Raw genomic sequence first — 20,514 nt, forward strand, 5'->3', positions numbered from 1 at the left:
ATCTGTCATAATTTTAAAATGGGAATTGAGGGAAAAAATACTGTAATGATATTTTTTTGTATTTGTATTTATGTGAAATTTACCATTTGAACAGGGATTAATATCAGTTGTCTTTTATTGGGTTGGCTTCTATTTTTTGGAGTTTGAATTTGCAACCTTAGGCGTGGGACAAAGACTTTTCTGCCATATGAAGCAGAACAACAGATTTTGCAATCCTTGCTTATATTGAGTAGTAATTATTCAAATAAGCCTGTGCTGGCTTCTCATGTAACTAACTATTCACATGTACTTGGTTTGTAGTTTCATGATAAAGCGACAGCAGCTTCAGCAGAAAAAAACCAGGGTAAGGAGTTCTCCTTTTCTTCCTTTTGCACTGTTTCCCCTCTCTACCCAGAGCTGCAGCATGCTGCCTGTTCACTTACCCACGGCAGGGACACGCTATGAACTTGATCAGCAAACTGATCTGAAATAATTAAAAAAAAAAGAGAAAAAATATTCTGGATGAGTTACAGATTTGAGTCAGAATTGAGTACCACCTGTGAACTTAAAATTGACATTTTCCTTTATTTTTTTAAATTGAATTAGTGAATTTGTATAGTTTTAATGTGCTGCACTAGGTGATAAGTTTCCAGTGTTAAATATGCAGACCTGGAATTGCGACCAGTCTGGATTGATGGGTCCGAATTCTGAAAAAGAGCAGTTGTGCTGAATGCATGAAACCCAAGTCAGAAAGCTGAGGATGCTGATTTCTTAGAGGGATTCTCTGTCTTGAATGGTAGCTCATCAGCTTAGCATTAAGGCTTTGCACTGAAGAACCCAAATTCCTAGGTAAATGATAACCATCGCTGAGGAAGGGTTGAAACTCAGAAAACAGAGTTCAAGCTTGATTTTTATTTTTGTTTTCAGTCACAGACAGATGTTTTTGGCTGGTGTTCATCTTATGAGTGTTGTGATATGTGTGTGTTTCAGAATGCCTTTTTTCTTATGAACCACTCTGTGACTATGTGTGATACAAAGCTTTGTGCTGTAAAAAGTGACAATTAATTAATGCATTTGAATCAGAAGCCTTGGTCAGCTGGGATGCGCTTTCTCTTCTTTACTCACTAGAACATCTACTGGGGCTTTCATTTGTTTATTCAACCATTTTAATGTTACATGTGCTTACCAACTGGCTTGTGGTGACTAATGATTTCAACACACACAATCCAGGAGCTGGGAGTGGGAACCAGGAGGTGTGTGGGTAGTGTTGCAACTGCTGGGGTTACCTCATCACTTAGTGCCTCAGTTTTCCCCAGTGAAAACCGGGAAAGGTAAGAAGCTCTGTCTTCATAAGAGCTTCATAAGAAGCTCTGTCTACAAGTAAAAACTTACTTTGTACGTCTTGATTAATATTGACTTGGCAGTTATCTTAACAGTTGTTTTCATTTGTTTTGAGGAAGGTGTGTGCTGACTTCAGGGACATACAGGTGAATATTTGTATAATGTGAAGATGCATAGTGCAAGTTGATGCAGACTTTTCCATACTTAAGGTTGAGAATATTTTCATGCTGTTAAAAAAAAAAAAAAGCTGAGAATCTGTAACTCTTTCTGATTTCAGTCATAATTCTGAGTAATCAGCATCTCTGCAAATTAGATCATATTTGTTGTCACGTAACTAAAGCTGGCAGGGAACAGGGCAAGTCCTTGGCAGGAGTGATACTGTGAGAAGTTTAGAGGGGTGTCAGTCCAAACTCCCACAGCTGTTTGTAACGAGATAACATGTTACGCAAACAGCTTCATGTCCTGAGGGATGGTCTGGGAACAGTGAATTATTTGGGGGCGAGAAGGGCACAAACTTTCTAAAACTGTACTGAAGAAAAAGTAGTGATGTATGGGTTTGATAAAAGGTACGGGTGGCTGTTACAGGTGCTTCTCAATAAAGTATTGCAATTTTGGAAAGGAACTTTCAGAATAATGGGTGAGGGTTCAGTTGTCCAGAGCCTTATTTATGGAAACAGAAATGTGGCTAGAGCCATTGGCTTGGAAAAAAACTGCAAACAGAACAGGTTTCTGTGACCAAATGCAGATTCAAAGGCTGATCTTATGACTTGGGAAACTGGTTCTAATCTGCAGAGATCTCCATAGCAGAGAGAATTCAGTGTAGCAACCAGCTGCAGGTGTTGACCAATTACATTACTGATGTTTTTATTTTTTAATGCTGTTTTTATCAAAAGGATTTTTGTTTTGTTTCTTGTATAATCTTTATGAGACTAAAGAAGGCTGGTAGTGAAACAAAACATTTTAGCATTATCAGTACTGAGATTTGAAATCATAGTTCATGTTGAATACTCCTTGTGTTCTCTAGTGTAGCGCTCCGAGGATCTCTGAGATCACAATTTCCAAGACAGGTAATAATTCTGTTTCCCTTAAGTGCCAACAAAGGATTTGTACTACAGAGAACAGAAGGGTTGTTTTGCGTGGGAGAACTTGTGATGGGAACCCTTACAGTTTTGTGTGCGTTAAGCTGGGCGGAATGCTAACACTGGCTTGTAATGCTTTGAAGAATGTTTGTATTTTCAGTTCATGGTAGTATCCTTCCTTCTGAAATTATCTTTAAGGTTGCCAATTTAGTTTTAGAAGAGCTATAAAACAGAATTGGCCAGCTTTAGTCATTAAAGGATGCACCCAATACAATTACTAATTAAAAAGATCTGTCTTCTTCCCAGGAACGCAATGTGACAGATGACCAACAAAATATATGCGTCTACATGCATCAGAGGTGGAGAAACAACAAAAAGAGATTATTCGTAATAATCACCACTTCCAATCCTATTATAGTCTTTTACTTATGCAGCCTAACCTGGTCTTATTTTGTAGTTCCATGTAAACCGCAGACTAATTTTTTTCTAGCGTATGCAGAGATACACCTTGAAGAGAAAGGGGTATTTTAAACTAGTGAACAACTACATCCAGCTGCGTGAAGTGGTAGGAGTGTGGGCTATGGGAGCTTCATTGGCCAAAACAAGGAGCGGAACGTGGTATTGGGACTAGACTGGAATGCAAAGGGTGTCATTTCATCTACTGTCACAACAAATAATGACATGTTTAGGCAGAAGCAAAAGGAGCAGCACTGAAGTCAATTTCTTTACCTTACAAAAGTAAAGTTTAAATAAAACTAATGTTTTGAGGAGGCCTGTGGCTCTTCAACCTTCTCTGCACAGTGCTGTGAAAAGCGCTATTTTGTTCATGCTGAAGTTACGTTGCCTGCAGACAAAAATGTACATACGTTTCCCTGGTGAATTTTGAAATACTCTAAGTAGTAAATAGGTGCATAAATTTAGCCCTGTGAGAAATGAGAAAAGCTTTGTGTGGTTTTTTGATATATTTTTTTTTTTTACTATGTTGGAGACAAGTTTCCTCCTGGTACAGAGCTCTGCAGTGATTATCCAGAGCTTCAGCTTGGGTTATCCCCCTGCCCCCTCCACAACAGACACTTGAGAAGATACTTGCAGTCGTGGTGCTTCAGCAGGTGCTGCTGTTCCTTCTTCAAGCCATGGCTTTGGCCTGCAGCCGTGTTGCTCTAGCCTGAGCTGTGGTCCAGGTCTGTGCCTGCAGCATGCCCTGGTTTCGGGCAGAAAGCTAGAAGGGGAAAGCTAAGGGGCGAGGGGAAAGGATTCTGGAACAGCTTCTGCACAACCTCTCCCACACCTTTCATTTCTGCCTCCGTGCCACCTCGTGTGTTAAGACTGTGCGGGCAGCCGTCTGTGCTGTGTGGTGAAACCCCCGGTTGGATCCCTTCCCCAGCCTGCGTCCCAGCCCAGCGGGAGGAACGCTGCACCCACACAAGGCAGTGGCACCCGAGCAGCTGAGGGAGGAGATCAGCTGTGTTTAGGCTGCCAGCATTGCAGAGAACAGAGAGATTGCCTGACAGGGTTGCTGGCAGGACGCTGGAGTCAGGTTTGCAAAGTAACTGTGGGTGTGTTCGTTTTTACGTACTCCGAAGTCTGTCCTACAGGTATCAGTCATGGTGTAAAACTTTAAAGCAGCTGGGTGTTACTGAGCATCCAAACCTGTCAGAAGTAAATTAGATTGTTGATGGTCAGCATAAAGTCTTTTCTAAACAGAAGGTGGAAGGCAGATACTTAGCACTTCATGAAAAGTAAGCTTTACTTCTTTGGTCTCAAATTGACATCTTCTAAAAGACCCTTTGTGTCTGAAAATTTTCAGTAATAGGACTGAATTTTCAAAATGTCTTTTACTGATCCACGTTCAGTTTTGTATACTGAACTTTTTTGCACATGGCATTTATATATGCACAGACCTTAGCAATTAAACCTGTGATACACATTAGGACTTTGTGGTGAAGAGTAGTTGTACACTGCTGTTTGCCTGGAGCACGTCTTGGACTTCTCACCCGTATTTTCTGTGATGTGGGCTGCAGTGCCGCTTGTTTCACCCCAGTCGGGTACTGCTTTCGGCTTCCTGGGAACGTGCCAGTGCAGCCCTCAGCTGAGCAAAGCCTGAACTTTCCTGTCTAATAATTAACTCTTGTAAACTTCCAGGTGATTGGGGAAAGCTCCAGCTTTCTGTGTATTCCCATAGTTTTGTTTATAAGTAGAAGGAGCTTTTTTACTACAGAAATCTCCAGCTCTGTGATCCTCCAAAGATACTGTAATGATTTATTCCTCTCGTCTTCACAGGAACTGATATTCAATGGCTAGAAACAGAACTGACAAGTGGCTGAAATGAATACGACTACTATACTACAAGAGATTTTGATTAAAAGATCACAGCAGAAGAAGAGGACTTCTCCCTTAAACTACAAAGAGAGGCTTTTTGTACTTACAAAATCTATGCTAACATATTACGAAGGTCGAGCAGAGGTAGGAGACACAGATTTATACTACAGAGTGCCTTTGTTCCTTTTTTGTTTTTGTATACTATTGGCTTTTTTCCTCCCGTACATCATAATGTCAGGAGTGGGTGGGGGGAATGGCCATGGGTGGCAATGAACATCTTACTTGTCTTATTTGTAAGGCAGATAAGTTTTCTATGCCTCTGTCAAAGTTAACTGGTTCTTAACCAGAGCAGTAGTACATAGCCAGAATGCCAGGAAATAAGTTAGAACAGCTTTTATAGCTGGTCGTCACAGCTAATTTCTTTCTCTCTCCAGAGAGATGAAAGATCACTGCTATTACAAAGTGGGGGAAAAGGCAGGATGTAGCTGCTTGTTTACTGTGAAGGCCATTACTTTCACACCGAGGAATTAACTGAATTTAAACAGGAGAAAGAGGATTTAATAGAAGCAGTGCATTGCAGAACAAGTTCACTAGAGATGAGATCCATTAGAGTGGATCATGTTACCTAGTGACTGAGATGAAGCAGGAAGCAGTTCATCTTCAGCAGCATGAGCAGCTCCCCTCCGTTACTGCTTTCTGTGTAAATTCACTTACACTTGAAGTCAATAGTGTGAACTAGGCAAATCCTCAGACCAGCATTTTTTTCAAATGAGCTCCAGACTCCCTTTCTTCAAGATCACCTGCCGCTGGAGTGCCCTGTTATACCTTTAGTGCTGGGGGTGAGATTTTTCGACTTAACTGAGGCTGCTTTCCAGATTTGTCACAATGCTGAAGGTGATTAAAATGGCTGCAGTAGCTAGCAGAGCGTGCTCTACACCCTGGGAAGCCATTCAACAAATAAAACTTAATAGAGACAACTCTGCAACCCCTTGTGTCAGCTGTCTTACCTCTGATGAAAGAACAGGAGAGCTGAGGCTTTTGCTAAGCATGTTTCTCTGTCAGACCTTGAGCTTGCAGCAGAATTGAGCTCATTTACCACGCTCTAAGACTGCAGCAGTCTGTTGTAGCTGCTGTTCTCTGTATATAGTTTGGATGTGGTCAAGGGATCACAAACAGGCTGAGGTTGGAATGCACCTCTGGAGGCCATCTGGTCCAAGCCCTGTGCTCAAGCAGTTGCCCGGGACTGTCTCCACAAGGTTTTTGAGTATCTCCAAGGATGGAGACTCTGCAGCCTTACTGGGTAACCTGTGCCAGTCACTCTCACAGTAAAGGTAAAAAAAAATAAAATAAATTTGGCACCACTGGAAAGGGCTTGGGTCTGTCCTCTTTGCACCCTTCCTTCAGGCATTTATACACATATGATATATACGTCTATGTGTGTGTGTTTAAAATAGATATAAGATCCCCGCCGTAGTTTCTCCAGTCTAAACAGTCCCAGCTCTCTTGGCCTTTCCTCATAGGAGAGAAGCTTCAGTCCCTTCATCATCCTTGTGGCCCTTTGCTGGACTTTCTCCATTATGTCCAGGTCTCTTGCCTACTGGGGAGCCCAGAACTCGACATAGTACTCCAGATGTGGCCTCACCTATGCGGAGTAGGAGGGAAGGAGCACCACTCAGCCTGCTGGCAATACTTCATCTAATACTGCCCGGGATGCCATTTGCCTTCTTTGCAAAACACTGGTTTGCAACCCAGTGTCCACCAGGAAACCCAGTCCCTTTTCTGCCCAGCTGCCTTCAGCTGGGTGGCCCCCAGCATATATTGATGCAGGGGATTGTTCCTTCTGAGCCACAGGACTCTGCACTTCTCCTGGAAGAAGTTTCACGATGTCCCTGTCAGCCCATATCTGCAGCCTGTTGAGGTCCCTCTGGATGGTAGCATGACCCTCTGGCCTATCAGCCACTCCTCCCGGTTTTGTGTTATCAGCAAACTTGCTGATAACTTGCTGCCCCTTCATCCAGGTTGGAGATGTTGAACAGGACTGGACCCAGTACTGACCCCTGGGGTACAGCACTAGTTACTGGCCTCCAGCTAGACTTTGTGCTACTGACAACCACCCTCTGCATCTGGCTGTTCAACCAGCTCTCAGGCCACCTCAGAATATGAATTTGTGTATTTTTGTTGACTCTGGATTTAAAATACGGAATTTTAGAATGCCTTTTTAATTTTCTATTTTAAATCCTGCTGCCTTGCCCCCCTCCCCCCAAATAAATAGGTGGAGCCTAAGAAGCACTCTGAAACATGTCTTGCATGCTTATCCTGTGCCAGCTTTCATTCAGGTCAAATAGAAATGTATCTAACAGGTTTTGCAGGTCTAATTGTCACCCTCTAAGAAGTTACTGCTTCCAGCTTTCCCCTTCTAGCTTTCCCCTTCCCCTCTAGGTTAATCTCCTCCAGCCAAAAAACCCTTCCAGGAGACTGACTGGTGCATCTGTCTGAGAGGGGGTTTAAACTCTGTTTTATTTGCAGTGAGATGGAGCAGGGCTGCCCGTAGTGCCCTCAGCTGGGGAGGCAGTAACTTCTTAAAATGCTCCAGCCTCAGATAAGGACAGTTGGGGTGAAAATATACATTACGCCTATGCTAGTCCAGCAGTGTGCTGCTGCAACAGGCAGGTTCATCTCATCGCTGTCCTGGCCTTGCAGGCTTCCCCCATCCATTTGAATTGGTCCAGGCTTGTGCTGGAATCCATACTGTTGTGAAAAAACTTGCTAATCGGCAGAAAGATATTTGATTCCATTTGTTGGTTTTTGTTTTGTTGTTGTTTTTTTCTGGACTGGTGTTCTGCTGGGTTAGCAAGTTGTGTTAGCTTGGTGCAGGATCTAACAAGCACCAGAAGCAGTGCCAGGTGGCGGAGGAGGACAGGATGCTCTGACTGTTGACTTCAACAGGTTGTTAGACTGGCTCAGCCATAACGTATAGCTTTCCAACCTCAACCCCTTTTCATTTTCACTGTTCCTCCCACTTTAGATTCTCTTAGCATTAATCAGCATTTTATTTTATTAACAGCATTGTCTGAAAATAATGAGCTCTGATCTTCGAGGGTCACACAATATTTTTGTCAGCAATACTCGGTCTCTATCTGAAAAAGAAAAAAAATACTGTGTGACTAAGATCAGTGATATGGTAGTTATTCCTTTGTTTCACTGAGCAACTGAAATGGAAAAAGTTTGGGGGGTTTATCAGTTGTTTGATTATTGTTTGGGTTTGGTTTTTTTAAGCCAGTGATGATGGCTATAAATTTGTATTTGCAGTAAGACAGTTGTATATTCTGACAGAAGTAGTTTGTATAAAAATATAAAAAAATATTATTAGAGATTGAAATAATTCTGGCCCTTCTGAATATTTGGAGGTTTATTACTGAAATAAATGTGACTACTGTGCATGATGGCTGAATTTAAAGATAAAACAGATGAAAGGATAGGTACCACTGATCTCATTTCAGGCTTCGCAATATTCAAAGTGCAGATTGGTAAGATAAGCATGGAAATCCTAAGCCAAGAGGATCCCACACCCTCATTTTAATCACATAACTGCAGTGGCAGCAGCCTGCCAAGGGTGTCTGAGTTCTGCTCCTCTACACAAGTATATGATTCCCAGTGTGGTCGTCGTCCAAGCTGAAGTCTTTTCTTGGTTGGTTTTTTTTTTCCATTTTAACTTCTATGGGAATTCAGTAGAGAGTTCAAGAAGAACCCAGGGTTTGTGGTCATGTGAATAATCATACCACTTCTTTTTTTAAAAACAAGCTTAAATTAAATCTCATTAACCAGATTAGTCAACACTTGATGCGTGGGCAAGTTGGGATTGTAAATAAGGAGACAGAATTAGATATCGGCATGTCTGGTGACAGAAGTGGAACATTTATGACAACAGAAAGCAGTCAACCATACCAAATGTTGTTCTTGTAAGTGCTGCTGAGAGATTTATTTGATGCTGTTCTGTGCAGCTGGTGGTGAAGGATCACTTGCTCTTTGGCCAGAAACTGCACATTATAGAAGTGCTCTTCTCTACTTTTTTCTTTCTTATGTCTTGACAAAGTGCCAAATACCTACTTGGAGCAATAAACAATTATTTCATAAGCATGACTACTAGCAACAGGGTAGAATCTTGTTTAAACTTGCTCATAACCTATTTAAACTTTTTCATACATGCTTTCAAGCAGCTTAGGCACCCTGTCATGGTACAAAGTGCCTACAGTGAAGCTGAAGCTGCAGAGCTGCCATGAGAAGGAGAAAGGTGGCTTCTGCACTTAGAAATATTGGTGAACTGTCAGTCATAGAGAAAGTGTGTGAACTATCTATGAAGCATAACTACAGAGTCAGTAAAGAGGCTGGATATCAGGGCTGGTTTCAAAGTACAGAAACTTGAGGAAGGAGAGTCCTGGCTTAGGTGCAAAGCTCTAAAATCATGAGTAATGTCATGGAAACTTATTCTGTGTAAGAAGCCATAGGACTTTGGTTTTTATGGCTTAACTTCTGGGCATTATGCTGTCTGGGTAAAAAAAAAAAAAAAAAAAAGGAGATACCACCTTAAGGTTGGTTAAAAAGGTGGACATTAAAAAGCTTGGAAACAAAGATACATCAGGAACTGACTTGCCTTAAGCGTCATGGAGATGAATTTTTAATGTTAGAAAGTAGGAATATTCTGTTTAAGCTGGGTTAATGTAGGGTTCTGGTTTTGGCCTTTTTTTGGCATAAATTCTGTGAATTAGTAAGCGTAAATGTTGGGGAAATGCCATTATTACACCACTGTGCAGTATTGGGCTAATGATAGTTACAGACATATAAAAGGCAGAGCTAATGTTGTAACTTTTGTGACACCTTTAACTATTTATCAGCTGTCATTCTTGGAAAGAGAGTTTTCTGTCTTTTTTTCCTTAATGTTGCAAAAGTGGCTAATGAGATCAGAATGTAATGGATTCAATTTGTAATGAAGACAGAAATTCATTATAGCAAGAAATAACTGAATCGACCTCCAAGCATGGAGTTCTGATGATGAATGTACAAAAATAAGGAAGAAGTAAAAAATATCGCTATTCAAAGTATGGAGATGTACTATTAAAACTGAATATGCTATAGTCAGAAAGACTTAAGATATGTACAATGTTCTCAAATACACCTTGTAGACTTACTGAGCTAGCTTTAAACAGATTTATGTAGACAGTAGTAACTATGGTGGTTTGGAGGTGGGAGGTAGTAGGCATTTTTGCACTAACTGGCCCTTGGGCTTGAGGACTGCTGCTTTATGCTTACTGCTGTCAGCTGGAGTCATTGGTTGTAGCGTAACTCCTCCAGGTAACCTGGTTGTATAGTAAAGGCGTGTAGTGTTCTAGTGTGGAAGCACTAGTGTGAAGTATTTTGTTAGGAAATCTCTTTCCAGTTTTGTGTGGCTTGAAAGCTCAGCATACTATTTCAGGTATGCTGCTGTTGATTTTCCTGAACTATTTCTTCTAAGTAAACAGAAAAAATACTAGCCTGTAGGAAATTAATAAGCAAAGTAAAGCAATTTTGAAATAAACGTGCTTGTCTAAAAAGCAAATATTGAATGCATTCATTAAAAACAAACAAAAAAAAAACCAACCCAAAACATACCACACCAAACCACGAACTACCTCATTTGGAATGTTTTTTTTGTATTTTTGACCAGTGATAATTTAGTTAAAATTTTAGTGTGACTTTTTGTGAGTTGCTGATTTCATCTTGAAGGGTGTGCAGGTTTGAAATCAAAGGAGACATTTGTGGAAATAACTTCACAAATGAATGGCCCTAGATATGTTTGGCCATTTTCTGTCGAAAGTGGCTTCATATCTTGTATATTCAACTGTAAGTGCTCTGGAGTTTGTTTTCAAAGGTGCGATACATTTGCACTTGCAGCTGACTCTTTGGAAAATGAAGCCTTAGGGTTTACCTAGGAGTCTGCTTTATCACTGAAATTTGAAAAGTATCAGGAAATATCAGCTGAACAGTTGTAGTGGAAAGGAATACTCACTTTACGGCTCTACCAGTATGCCTGGTGGCTGGTGCCCCATACACTTCTTTGCAGGGTAGGTTATCGTTCCTCTTGGGTTAGACAACAGGACAGACCACACAAGGAATAGCGTTCAAGCTACTGCATCCATCAGGGTAGTTCACCAAGTACTCTTGGTTTATCCTCTTTCTCCCTGTGTGGCAGTAAGTTTTACTGCTGTGAATTCTTTCTCAGTGAATGGTTGGAAGATGTCTCTGAACTGGGAGAAGACACTAGGGCAGTCTGATGGCCCTGACTGGAGCAGGCTTACTGCAGCGTTACAGAATAGCCATGATAGCAGGTAGCATATACTTCACACAAATTTTAGCTAGTTTCATGCTAACAGAGCATCTCACTTGAACTAAAAGTGCAACAGACTAGAGGGTTTTGCCCTAAATGGCATTTTTGGCAAGGGAAGTTCTTTGAGATGAAGGCAAGATAATAAATGTAGGTGTTAAAGTATTTCTCATCATGGGAGTAGCTGAAAGGAGCTGGTTTGTGCAAGCAAGCTGTCCTGCTATTTTGTTGGTTTGAAAAATTTCACGTTGATGTTTCACATGAGTGCAGTGCTTCCACGAAGCTGGCACAGATTCGCTCATAATTTTATTATTTGTTACCAGTATGCAGACTGTTAATATCCTTACAGCTATTGGAGTTGTGGAGTGTTCCCTTTCACTGTGTATTTCTCTCTCTCTTAGCTTTCTTAGCAGTGACACTCTTTTACTCTTTACTTTGGAAGTGACCCTCTTTTAGTTTGAAAGTGTGCTGATGTGTGGTTTGGTTACTGTCTTCCCACGCATGGCGCGGTGTGCTTGCATTAACCTTTCCAGCCCACGGCAGCTTGTGCTGACCTTCAGTATGAAGCTGAGTATGAGCTTATGAATGTGAAATTGCTTTAAGCTTTAGCATCTTTATTGTTTGCTCACGTTCACTGTATGGGTTAGAGTTTTCAGTAGTAAATGGTTTATATTGGATTCTGCATTTTCAGAAAGTATATAGGGTAAGTCCTGGTCCTCATGGTTACCCTGCACGTGTTTGGGTGGGTGGGGGTCTGCGGTGTTAGGGGAGGACAAAACGGGGAGAGTCTGTGCTGCAACGCAGCAGTCTGAGCAGCTAACGCAGCTCCTCCATTAGCTGTGGAGGAGCTACACAGAGGGTGTTCGGGTAGGCTCAACACTTAACTATTTATTAGTATGCAGAAACCATTTTGGTTCTACAGAGAAGGCAAATAATAGCCCCGGTGGGAAAACATTTAGGAGTCTTCAGAAGGATGTTTCTGTGCAGTCAAGTAGAGAGAGGTTTTCTGATGAGCTCCTCTTGGGAGGTGCAGAGTGCCCTTGTCTTCACTGGCAGCAGTGGTATTTGCCATCAGGATCAGACTTGTGTGAAAACTGTCCTGCGTAAAGGGAACTGTTACAACTAACAAAAACCAGCCAGGATGTGAGTGAAAAAAACAGAATAAAAACTTCAACGTTCTTGGGAGTTGCTAATTTTGAGCCTCTTCCTAAAAAAAAAAATATTCTTCTGCAAGAGTTTTATTTGGCTCTTGTAATTTGAATAGAGAGGAGACAGAAGCTACTGAAATTACCATCATGATATTTTAAGGAAGGAAAAATAACTTTAAAGCTGCAGGTTTCAGGTTAAAGTTGTGTAGCTTCATTGCAACACTGATCTTGTGCAAATACTTCCTTTGGAGCATAACAACATTACAGAGTTCCAAATGACTGTGCCAGTTATTTTTCTTCTTTTAACAGAAGATTAACATGTATCAATTCTACTGTTGTTTATTCCTTATATAGTGCTTATCCTTCATTATTTTGACCTTTAATACCCTAATTTATATGGTTTCCTTAGTCATTGCGTAGGTGATTTAATTCTTTATATAAATGAAAAAAGCACAACTCGTTATTAAAATGCTTCTTATCACTGATGAGTCTTGGTTTTTGATGTAAGATAAATAGCTTCTGAGATGAGTAGATTGGCAGAGCTTTTTTTTTTTTTTTTTTTTTGTTGTGTTCCGAGTCATAGGTAGTAATGATGGAGCTTTCTTAAAATACTTGCAAGTCTGCACAATAACTTTATTCCATCTAGACCTGGAAGAGGACTGGGAGTTGACTGCTGTTTTCCCACTAGGAAACAGAAGTGGATATACACTTCCATGTGAATTGCATGAAGTCCGTAGTTGTGCTTACTGGGGACATACCTTCACAACTATGTATCAGAGAGGTTGTGGCTTTAGATCCGTTCAGCTCTTATTGCTTAGCAATTTTTAATGGAATTAAACAGAGTTTTTTCACAGTGCTGTCAGAAAAAGAATTAATCAAAATTTTTGAAGTGCAGTCAGGATACGTGGATTAAAACACACACACATGCTTTTATATATATTTTGATATAAATATATTTATATATATAAAATTAAAGATGTAATGATTAACTTGTAACAGTGATTTTCAGCATAAATGATATTGCTGAGCAAGTACAACAATGTTCTTATAAGTTATCCCACCTAAAATAATGCCTGTCACATCCATCTAGATAGAGAATATTGTGTTTGTATCTTTAAAAAAACTACAGAGTAAAAATACATGATGGAATAGAGGGCTTTTTGAACTTCTTCACAAGATCTATATATAAATGCAAACTCAGAATATGAGTAGACACCTTTTCTAATTGTGTAATACCTCTATAATGACTGGAACTATTGCTTCTACAGATTAGCAGCATTAGGAAAAGAATTAATTTTAACTTCTTTTCTTTGCACTTGATTACATGGAAATCAAGACAGAGAATTAGTAAATGACTTGGTGATCTGTAGACGAATGACCAAAGGATACTTTTCAGTTTATAGTTTGTCAAGCAAACTTAACAGACATCTTTGTTGATATAACAGTATCTGCATTGTTATTCCTATATACAGTTCTCTTTGCTCAGCTAGAGTAACGGAATTGTGAGAGATCCATCTCTGATGAAAAGGAGCAATATAGGAAGCAGAGTCTTGTTTCTAGTAAATACACAGATTTAAAAATTATACGAGCTGTGTTATATCAATATAACTATTTTGTGATAGCAGCTAGTCCCCCCCAACAGTAGTGAACACAGCAAAAACTCTGCTTCCGAGGAGCTGCTTATCAAAGCGTAAGATGTGCCAACGAGCGAGTAGAGACACAGTGCAAAGCATTAATGAGACATTACAGTAATCAGGAAAAGTTTTATTGCAACTTAGTTGCCCACACCTCTGCAGTATGGTAGCCTGGGAAAGAGGAGGATTGATCTACGGCTGTAGCTAGCCACTGCTCAGAGCAAATACAGTAAGGAATCAGTTAACTTTTAGGCAGATCAGACAGTAGGAATTAATTGGGCAAAATACAGCTGCACGTAAAGCTGGTCAGCATTTTGAGCTGTCAACATGATTGAAAGAGCAGAGCCTGTTCTACTGCAAAGGCCCCAGAAACCTTGTAGAAGGAGCAAAAACGAGCCAGGAGGAGAGCAGGTGAGAGAATCTGAGAAGAAAAATTGCACAGAGAGGGTCTGGATAGAACTTGTACTGGAAAGCATTAGGTGTTGGCATTAGGAACCATGAAGCTCCATCCTTCCTGGTCTGTTTGTTTGTGGTCCCCAGCCTGCCCCCATCCCCGTGCCAAGATTCAGGAAAATAACTTTGTAAAAATTTTTTGCTCGGAAGAAGAACTATCATATTATTGATGATCCAGAAGACCCTAAATACTGGCTGAAAACCCAAGAGAAAATAGATAACAGTAGGCACAGCTGGGGATACTTTAAGCAGGCACAACTGCAAGCTGTTCAAATTGGAGAAATAAAGCTATTCATGCGAATAGAGGCAGCGTAACAGATGTATGGGGATGCTCACTTGAAAAGAGCAAGTAATAAAAAAACTTAAGTTGTAAAAGAAGTTGGCTATGTTGCAGTAATGATTCCCTGTTCTCTGTAACATCTACCAAAAGTCTGATACAAAATGAGGATCTGTAGTACTTGTGTTTCTAGAAGAATTTTGATGATTGCGAGATTGAACAAGTTAGACATAGCTGAAGTTAAAAAGTGAAGGTTGTAGTTGCTGAGACGCTGACAAGGCATGGATGAGAATATTTACCTTATGACTAGGCAGGAGTGGATGAGCCTTAAAGGTGTTAAGAAGGAAGAGCTGGAAGAGAAATGAGACTCTGGAAGGCTGGAGAAGGCTTAGTTCTAGGAGCGCAGAGGAGAAGCTGAGAAACTGTAAGCCACGGAGACCATTTCCAGAAAAGTGCTAGAAAAACCAGACTTGTTGAAAGTACCTGGATGATGTCAAAACGGCAAGATTTGACAAGAACCAAAAGAGGAAAAAAAAAATAAATCTCAGACTTATCTATATTCTTTCTGCCACGGGATAACAAGTCTTGTGGTCAGCAGAGAAGTAGCAGATACTCTGTGTGTTTTCATTCCAGTAAGGGGTTTTTGACACTGCTGTATGAGACACTTTCAAATGTCAGCATTAGCAATGACCTATATAAACCTCTTGTAAATCTGATTGCAGAACACGTGGGAAACGGGTACAGTGTTCAGTAGGCATCGGTGGTTTGTTTTCAGGTTGACAGACTGTCTTGAATGGGGTGTTCTGTCCTGTATTTCAGTATTTTCACTAGTGACACTGTTGCTGAAATAGAAGCTTGTTGAGTTCTCAGGTGACATAAAACTTGAAGGAGCTGCAAGCATTTCAGAAAGCAAGTCTAGAAATCAAAGTGTTCAATTTTGGATTAGGTGTGTGGTGGGTTACTTTCTGGTTTGTTTTTTTTTTTTTATTTTGTAGAATGTGGCACAGTGGGGACAAGTGCAAAAGGTAAAAGTTTGGACAGGAATGCTGAAATGTTCAAATACAAAATGGGAGTAGTTAAGTGTCAGGCTGTCCCCAGCAGGACCCTGGTGACAGGATAGTGAATCATAAGCACAATATGCATCAATGATACCTCGTTACTGTGAAAAAGGCAAATGTTACACTGGGATGAAAAAACAGGACTGAATCCCTACAATCTGATGATAAGGCATCAGCTGCAGTCCTGTTTGGGGCAGTAAGTTTAAAGGAAGATGTGGACCTGCCGGTGAGATTCAGGGCAGGAACAGCAGGAGGGATGAGGTTCCCAAAAGCCTGGACTGTGATGAAGGGTTGGTGGAGCAGCAAGTGTTTAAAGTGGAGAGGTGGTCTGTTGATGGACAGGAATCTTGATAGACAAAAAAATCCCTCAGGTCTGTAGGTCATCTGAACTCCATCATCTGAACCTTGAAAGAGTAGGTAGAGCAGCTGGTGCCCTGGCTAGGTGACTTCTCAGGGCCTGTCCTGGGGCTTTGGTCACTCATGTGTGGTACCCGTGGACTTGGGCTGTCCTCCCTTCTTGGCCCAAGCTGTCAGAGTCTAGTGTTCAGACAGCATGGAGGCTGTTAGAGGGGTAGCTGAATGCAGGGTGTCACTCACCCCGCAGAGTGATGGCCCTGAGAGGGGAGAAAACAGGGCAGAAATGCTGCAGCTGGCTGGGTTGGCCAGGCTCAGAGCAATGTGAGGACTTCATAGTAAACTAGGAAGAGAAGATCTATCTGAAAGAACCTGGAGCTGTGTGCTAGTTACTGTGAAGGCTGAAAGATTGTAGGTGGTTTAGGGCCTGATATGGATGGAGGCCTGGCTGATTTTTATTTTCTGTCCTTTACACTTATTTATATTGCTGCCTTCTGTGATTGCAGCAGTGTGTCAGAACTGTAATTGTGTGCATTTGACTGCTTCTCCATTGCAGGAGAAGAGTAAATTACAGATAACGCATTGTAGTCATGGTTAGGAGGTAGCATCAGTGCTACTATGGAGAATTTATTTTTGTGCTTTTCAGTGTCTCCAGTGTTGGTGGTTGACATCTGCTAAGCAGCCAGGCCATGGTAAAGGACTCTTGGTTTCCTATTTTGCAGTATCCCGTGCTTCTTATCACTAAATGTCAATACTATTGGGAAGAAAACCCACAAAGAACCCCCAAAACAAAAACAAACAAACAAAAACCCCCACGCCCTAAAAAAAACAGCTACCCACCCACCCAACCAAAAAATTAAAACACCCCCACATTTGGCTCTGGAGTGTATCCTATCTATGTCTGCAGGGGCTGTAGGGTTAGCCAGGCTTTTCTGAGATTTTGTAACGTAAAAGGAGATGTCCATAATGCTGAGACCTTCTGTACTTGTGAGGATGCAAGTTCAATGGGTCACATGCTGATGAGTTCAGGATTTCCTACATGGGGATAAGCATGGGATAAAGAAATGGTATGAACAACAAAGAGAGAGACAGCATGGGTGAGAAAACCTGGCTATTTCTTGACAGCTGGACTGGCTTCTGCGCGCTTTCATTGAGGTTTTTTCCAAATGGAATGTCCTGTGTATTGTTTAACACCCAACCCCACTTTTCTGAGGGTAAGCAGCACGGTATCTTTGCCAGCGAAGAGGTAATACACTGAAGAAACATTTTTATCTGGTAGTTGGAATGTGGGCTTCTTAAGCTGTAAAGCTACTATATTCAGCTGAGGAGTAATTCCAAGTGTACAGAGCATGAGCTGTTTGATTGTATACCTACCTAACACTTAGATATTTCTTGTCCTCCTGTGTCCTAAGATTACTTTTTAAAAGGAATCGTGTAATCCTACATTTGTTCCATATCTGACAATGTAGGTCTACTATTATAACTTCTTGATATTAGTGCCCTATATGTTAAATAATAGGAATAGCTTATTCTTTTTGCATTGCATGGTAACAAGAATTATTGCTTGGACTGGCTATCCTCATTGTGTGCAGGGAGCAGGGTTTCTAAAACTGTAAATTAAGTTTTTGAAGCATAGGCAAATATGAAGCACATGGCATTTTGCATTTTGAGAAGCCTTCTATAGTAGTTTCTGTGTAATCACTTCCCTTTTGTTGTTTTCAGCAAGTAGATACGTTTGTTTTTTTCTTAAAAAAAACCTTTAGTGTGACTTTGAAGCACATATTTTTATCTATTTGTTGTCCTTATTGGGTTATAGTATTTATATACCTTTATTATTGTTCTAACCATGTTTCCTTCTATAGGCCTCCCTCTAGAGGCGTATGTCTATCTTCAGAAAAGGAGTGGGCTGGCTTTGATAGGTCCCCTGGGTTCATTGGCCTGTGATACTTTATTTTTTCCCCCTAAATCCTCTGAGAATATTTTTGTCCAGTTCAGACAGCATGCATGAGTGTGCTGGTGAAATTCAGCTGTTTCTACAGTGACTCTAACCTGTTTTTTTCTGCTATGTTAGCCATCTTCCACCTCCAGAAACAACAGTGAAAAAATTCCTCTGCCTCCTATGGCTTGACATTGCATAATTAGTCATTGTACTAATTTTGCCTCTTGTCCGTTAGAAAGAGTTGATCAGGGTGGATTTCTCATGGCTGGCTCATGCCTGCACCTCTGCTTCCCAACTGCTTCAGGGCTTGAGCTGTCTTGATTCTGCATTTCCCATTTGCCCTATGCCTGGGTCTAGAGCAAGCCATTTGGCTTCTAGAATAAATGCAACGCAATGGTGGTGTGCAAGATGTCCTGTTATAGAGGGAAACCATTTCAGTAAGGAGAAGAGAGGAATTGCCATGGTCTTTTTAGCATTTCTCTTGAGTCATTCCTTCCTGTTCCTGTGCCCCATGGTTTAATAGTGAGAAATGCTGAGGTGAAACACAGCTGCACGCTTGGCAATTTGAAGGCTGCTGGCCATTAATAACTGTCACTTCTGATGCAATCTGAAACATGTCTGGAGCAGTACGCTCGTATTTAATTTCATATCTGTAAGTTGTTGGGGTTTCAGTTTTTTAAAATCTGTGAAGTATGTAAAAATAGAAGAATCTTCTCTGATGTTAGGTGTAATTTGCTGCATTGAGTTGTAAGGCAGGTCACATGTAAGTTGGCTTAATTTAGCATCTCATGGTGAAGCAAACTGAGCCACCTTAAATGATGGAAGTGTACAAAGGGACAACTTAGGAAATGAAATTATCAGAATCATGTGCTATGTATCAGGAGGTTTGTTTTATTTTTTCCCCCCAAATTTTTGTTGATTATCTTGTTGGGTTCCTGTTCTTTGTCCTCCTGACAGGTGTATTCTCCTTTTGGGTGAGCACTCGCTGGATGCCAGAATTGGCATGAAAATCACTTGAGTCCTGGAGGAGAGAAAGTTATAAAGCATGTTCCTCTAAGGAATCGCTGTCATTCCAGATTAAAAAAAACAACACCCAATGCATACAATCTGGCTGTCCCACAGCCTCCGTTAACCAGCAGATAGGATCCCAACAGTGTAAGAGTACCCCACTGGATGCAGAAAGCTAGATGGATAAGCTACAGAAGTGGCAAGTGTTTCTTCATTGTATGTTGCTGTGCAGGTAGAACGATCTGGAGCGGTATCTCCAACACAGTTACATGAAGCGTTGAATTCTGTGCTTCATGGAAAAGTGCATCTCATTTAGGTCCCCCTGTTCTGCCTTGGCTAATCTGGCAGTCCTGAAGCTACCAGGTCTGCCACATGGCGACAAGGAGAGGGAGATGTAATACTTGCTGCTGTACCAATTGGCATTTGCTTGCATGTATGTTTTAGTTTAGGCAGTTGGTGTTCAAGGAAGGGGGATACCGTGAAATAAGCAGAAGACTTAAAATCACTTTTTGATCAAAAAATCCAGGGTTGCATGCTTGTTGCAAATTATTTTTCAGCATAATGTGATATAGTTTTGTATTATAGCTCGTGCTATGTTTATGATTTGGCTTTTTTTTAATGGTTCATAAAAATGCCTATTCCCCCCCCCCCCCCCCCCCCCCCCCCCCAGTTTAAAAAGCCCTTTATTGAGGCTTCTTTTTAGGGGGGACGGTTGGGTTTTCTGGTGTTAAGTAACAGTTACAGCTTTATCTGTGCTTAGTTCCTGTCATTCTTCCTGGTGCTGACCATGACCATGCATGTTTTCTCTGCCTGTTTTCCTCATAACAATGTACATAAGAGATAGAGCGCTAAATGTATTTTAAATGCCAGTGAAACTTTGGTGTTTTCCCTGGGTAGTAACTATTGTGTTGCCAGGGTGGTGGAATTATGACAGCTGTATATGAAGTTGCTATTTGCTTCTGTTTAGAAGACTGTTTTTGGTTGCTTATGATTGTGCCAGACTTCTGCTATTTGGGCTGAAATTTCCATCCTCAGGAGAGGAGGGCAGCTAAGTAAAGATTTGGAATATCTCAGATAATTCAGTAATTACCAATTATTTCCACGTTGTGTGAACAGTGTCCATCTTTCATAAGCTGTGCTCTGGACTGGCTGTCAGTTGTGCTTGGCAGGTCAGAATTTTTGATGTGCTTTAATTCAGGACCAGTGATGAGGAGCTGCTCATTCCAGTAGAAACTTCTCCTCCTATTAGAGACTCAGTTCTCTCAAAAGTGAGAGGTGGCCCCATGCAGTTTGTGTAGATTTGTGATCGTTCTACTCTCAGAAGTGTATTGTTCAGGTGATTCCCCTTGTCACGTAGTAGGGCACGTCGTAAATTTTTGTGCTGGGCTTTTGTTTTTTCTGCTTCAGGGAAGGGAAGATGGTTTTGACCAACTCCTTCAGAAACAGCCACCTTAAAAAGGTCTGCTTGTGTGCAGGCTTCACTGTGATTACCTGTTGCTTTTACATGTAGACTAAAGCCCAGTACATGCTACCTCCTGTTACCGGCGGTTCTTCCAAGGAGCTTCCT

At 41.1% G+C, this 20,514-nt stretch overlaps 1 protein-coding gene across 3 annotated transcripts in view; it reads left to right on the forward strand.

Moving 5' to 3' along the window:
• TEC (tec protein tyrosine kinase) overlaps positions 1-20,514 on the forward strand; it is a 52,987-nt gene that overhangs the window by 14,334 nt on the left and 18,139 nt on the right. For 2 of the 3 annotated variants that reach the window (XM_037383657.1, XM_037383666.1), the window contains exon 2: positions 4,680-4,862. In XM_037383657.1, the coding sequence (XP_037239554.1) occupies positions 4,725-4,862 (138 nt within the window). In that variant the 5' untranslated portion in view covers positions 4,680-4,724. Of the gene's footprint in view, positions 1-4,538; positions 4,863-20,514 lie in introns of those variants that run through there. The other variant, XM_037383649.1, reaches the window with a different exon arrangement.

Source organism: Falco rusticolus, chromosome 1 (assembly GCF_015220075.1).
Source record: "Falco rusticolus isolate bFalRus1 chromosome 1, bFalRus1.pri, whole genome shotgun sequence".
NCBI lineage: Eukaryota > Metazoa > Chordata > Aves > Falconiformes > Falconidae > Falco > Falco rusticolus.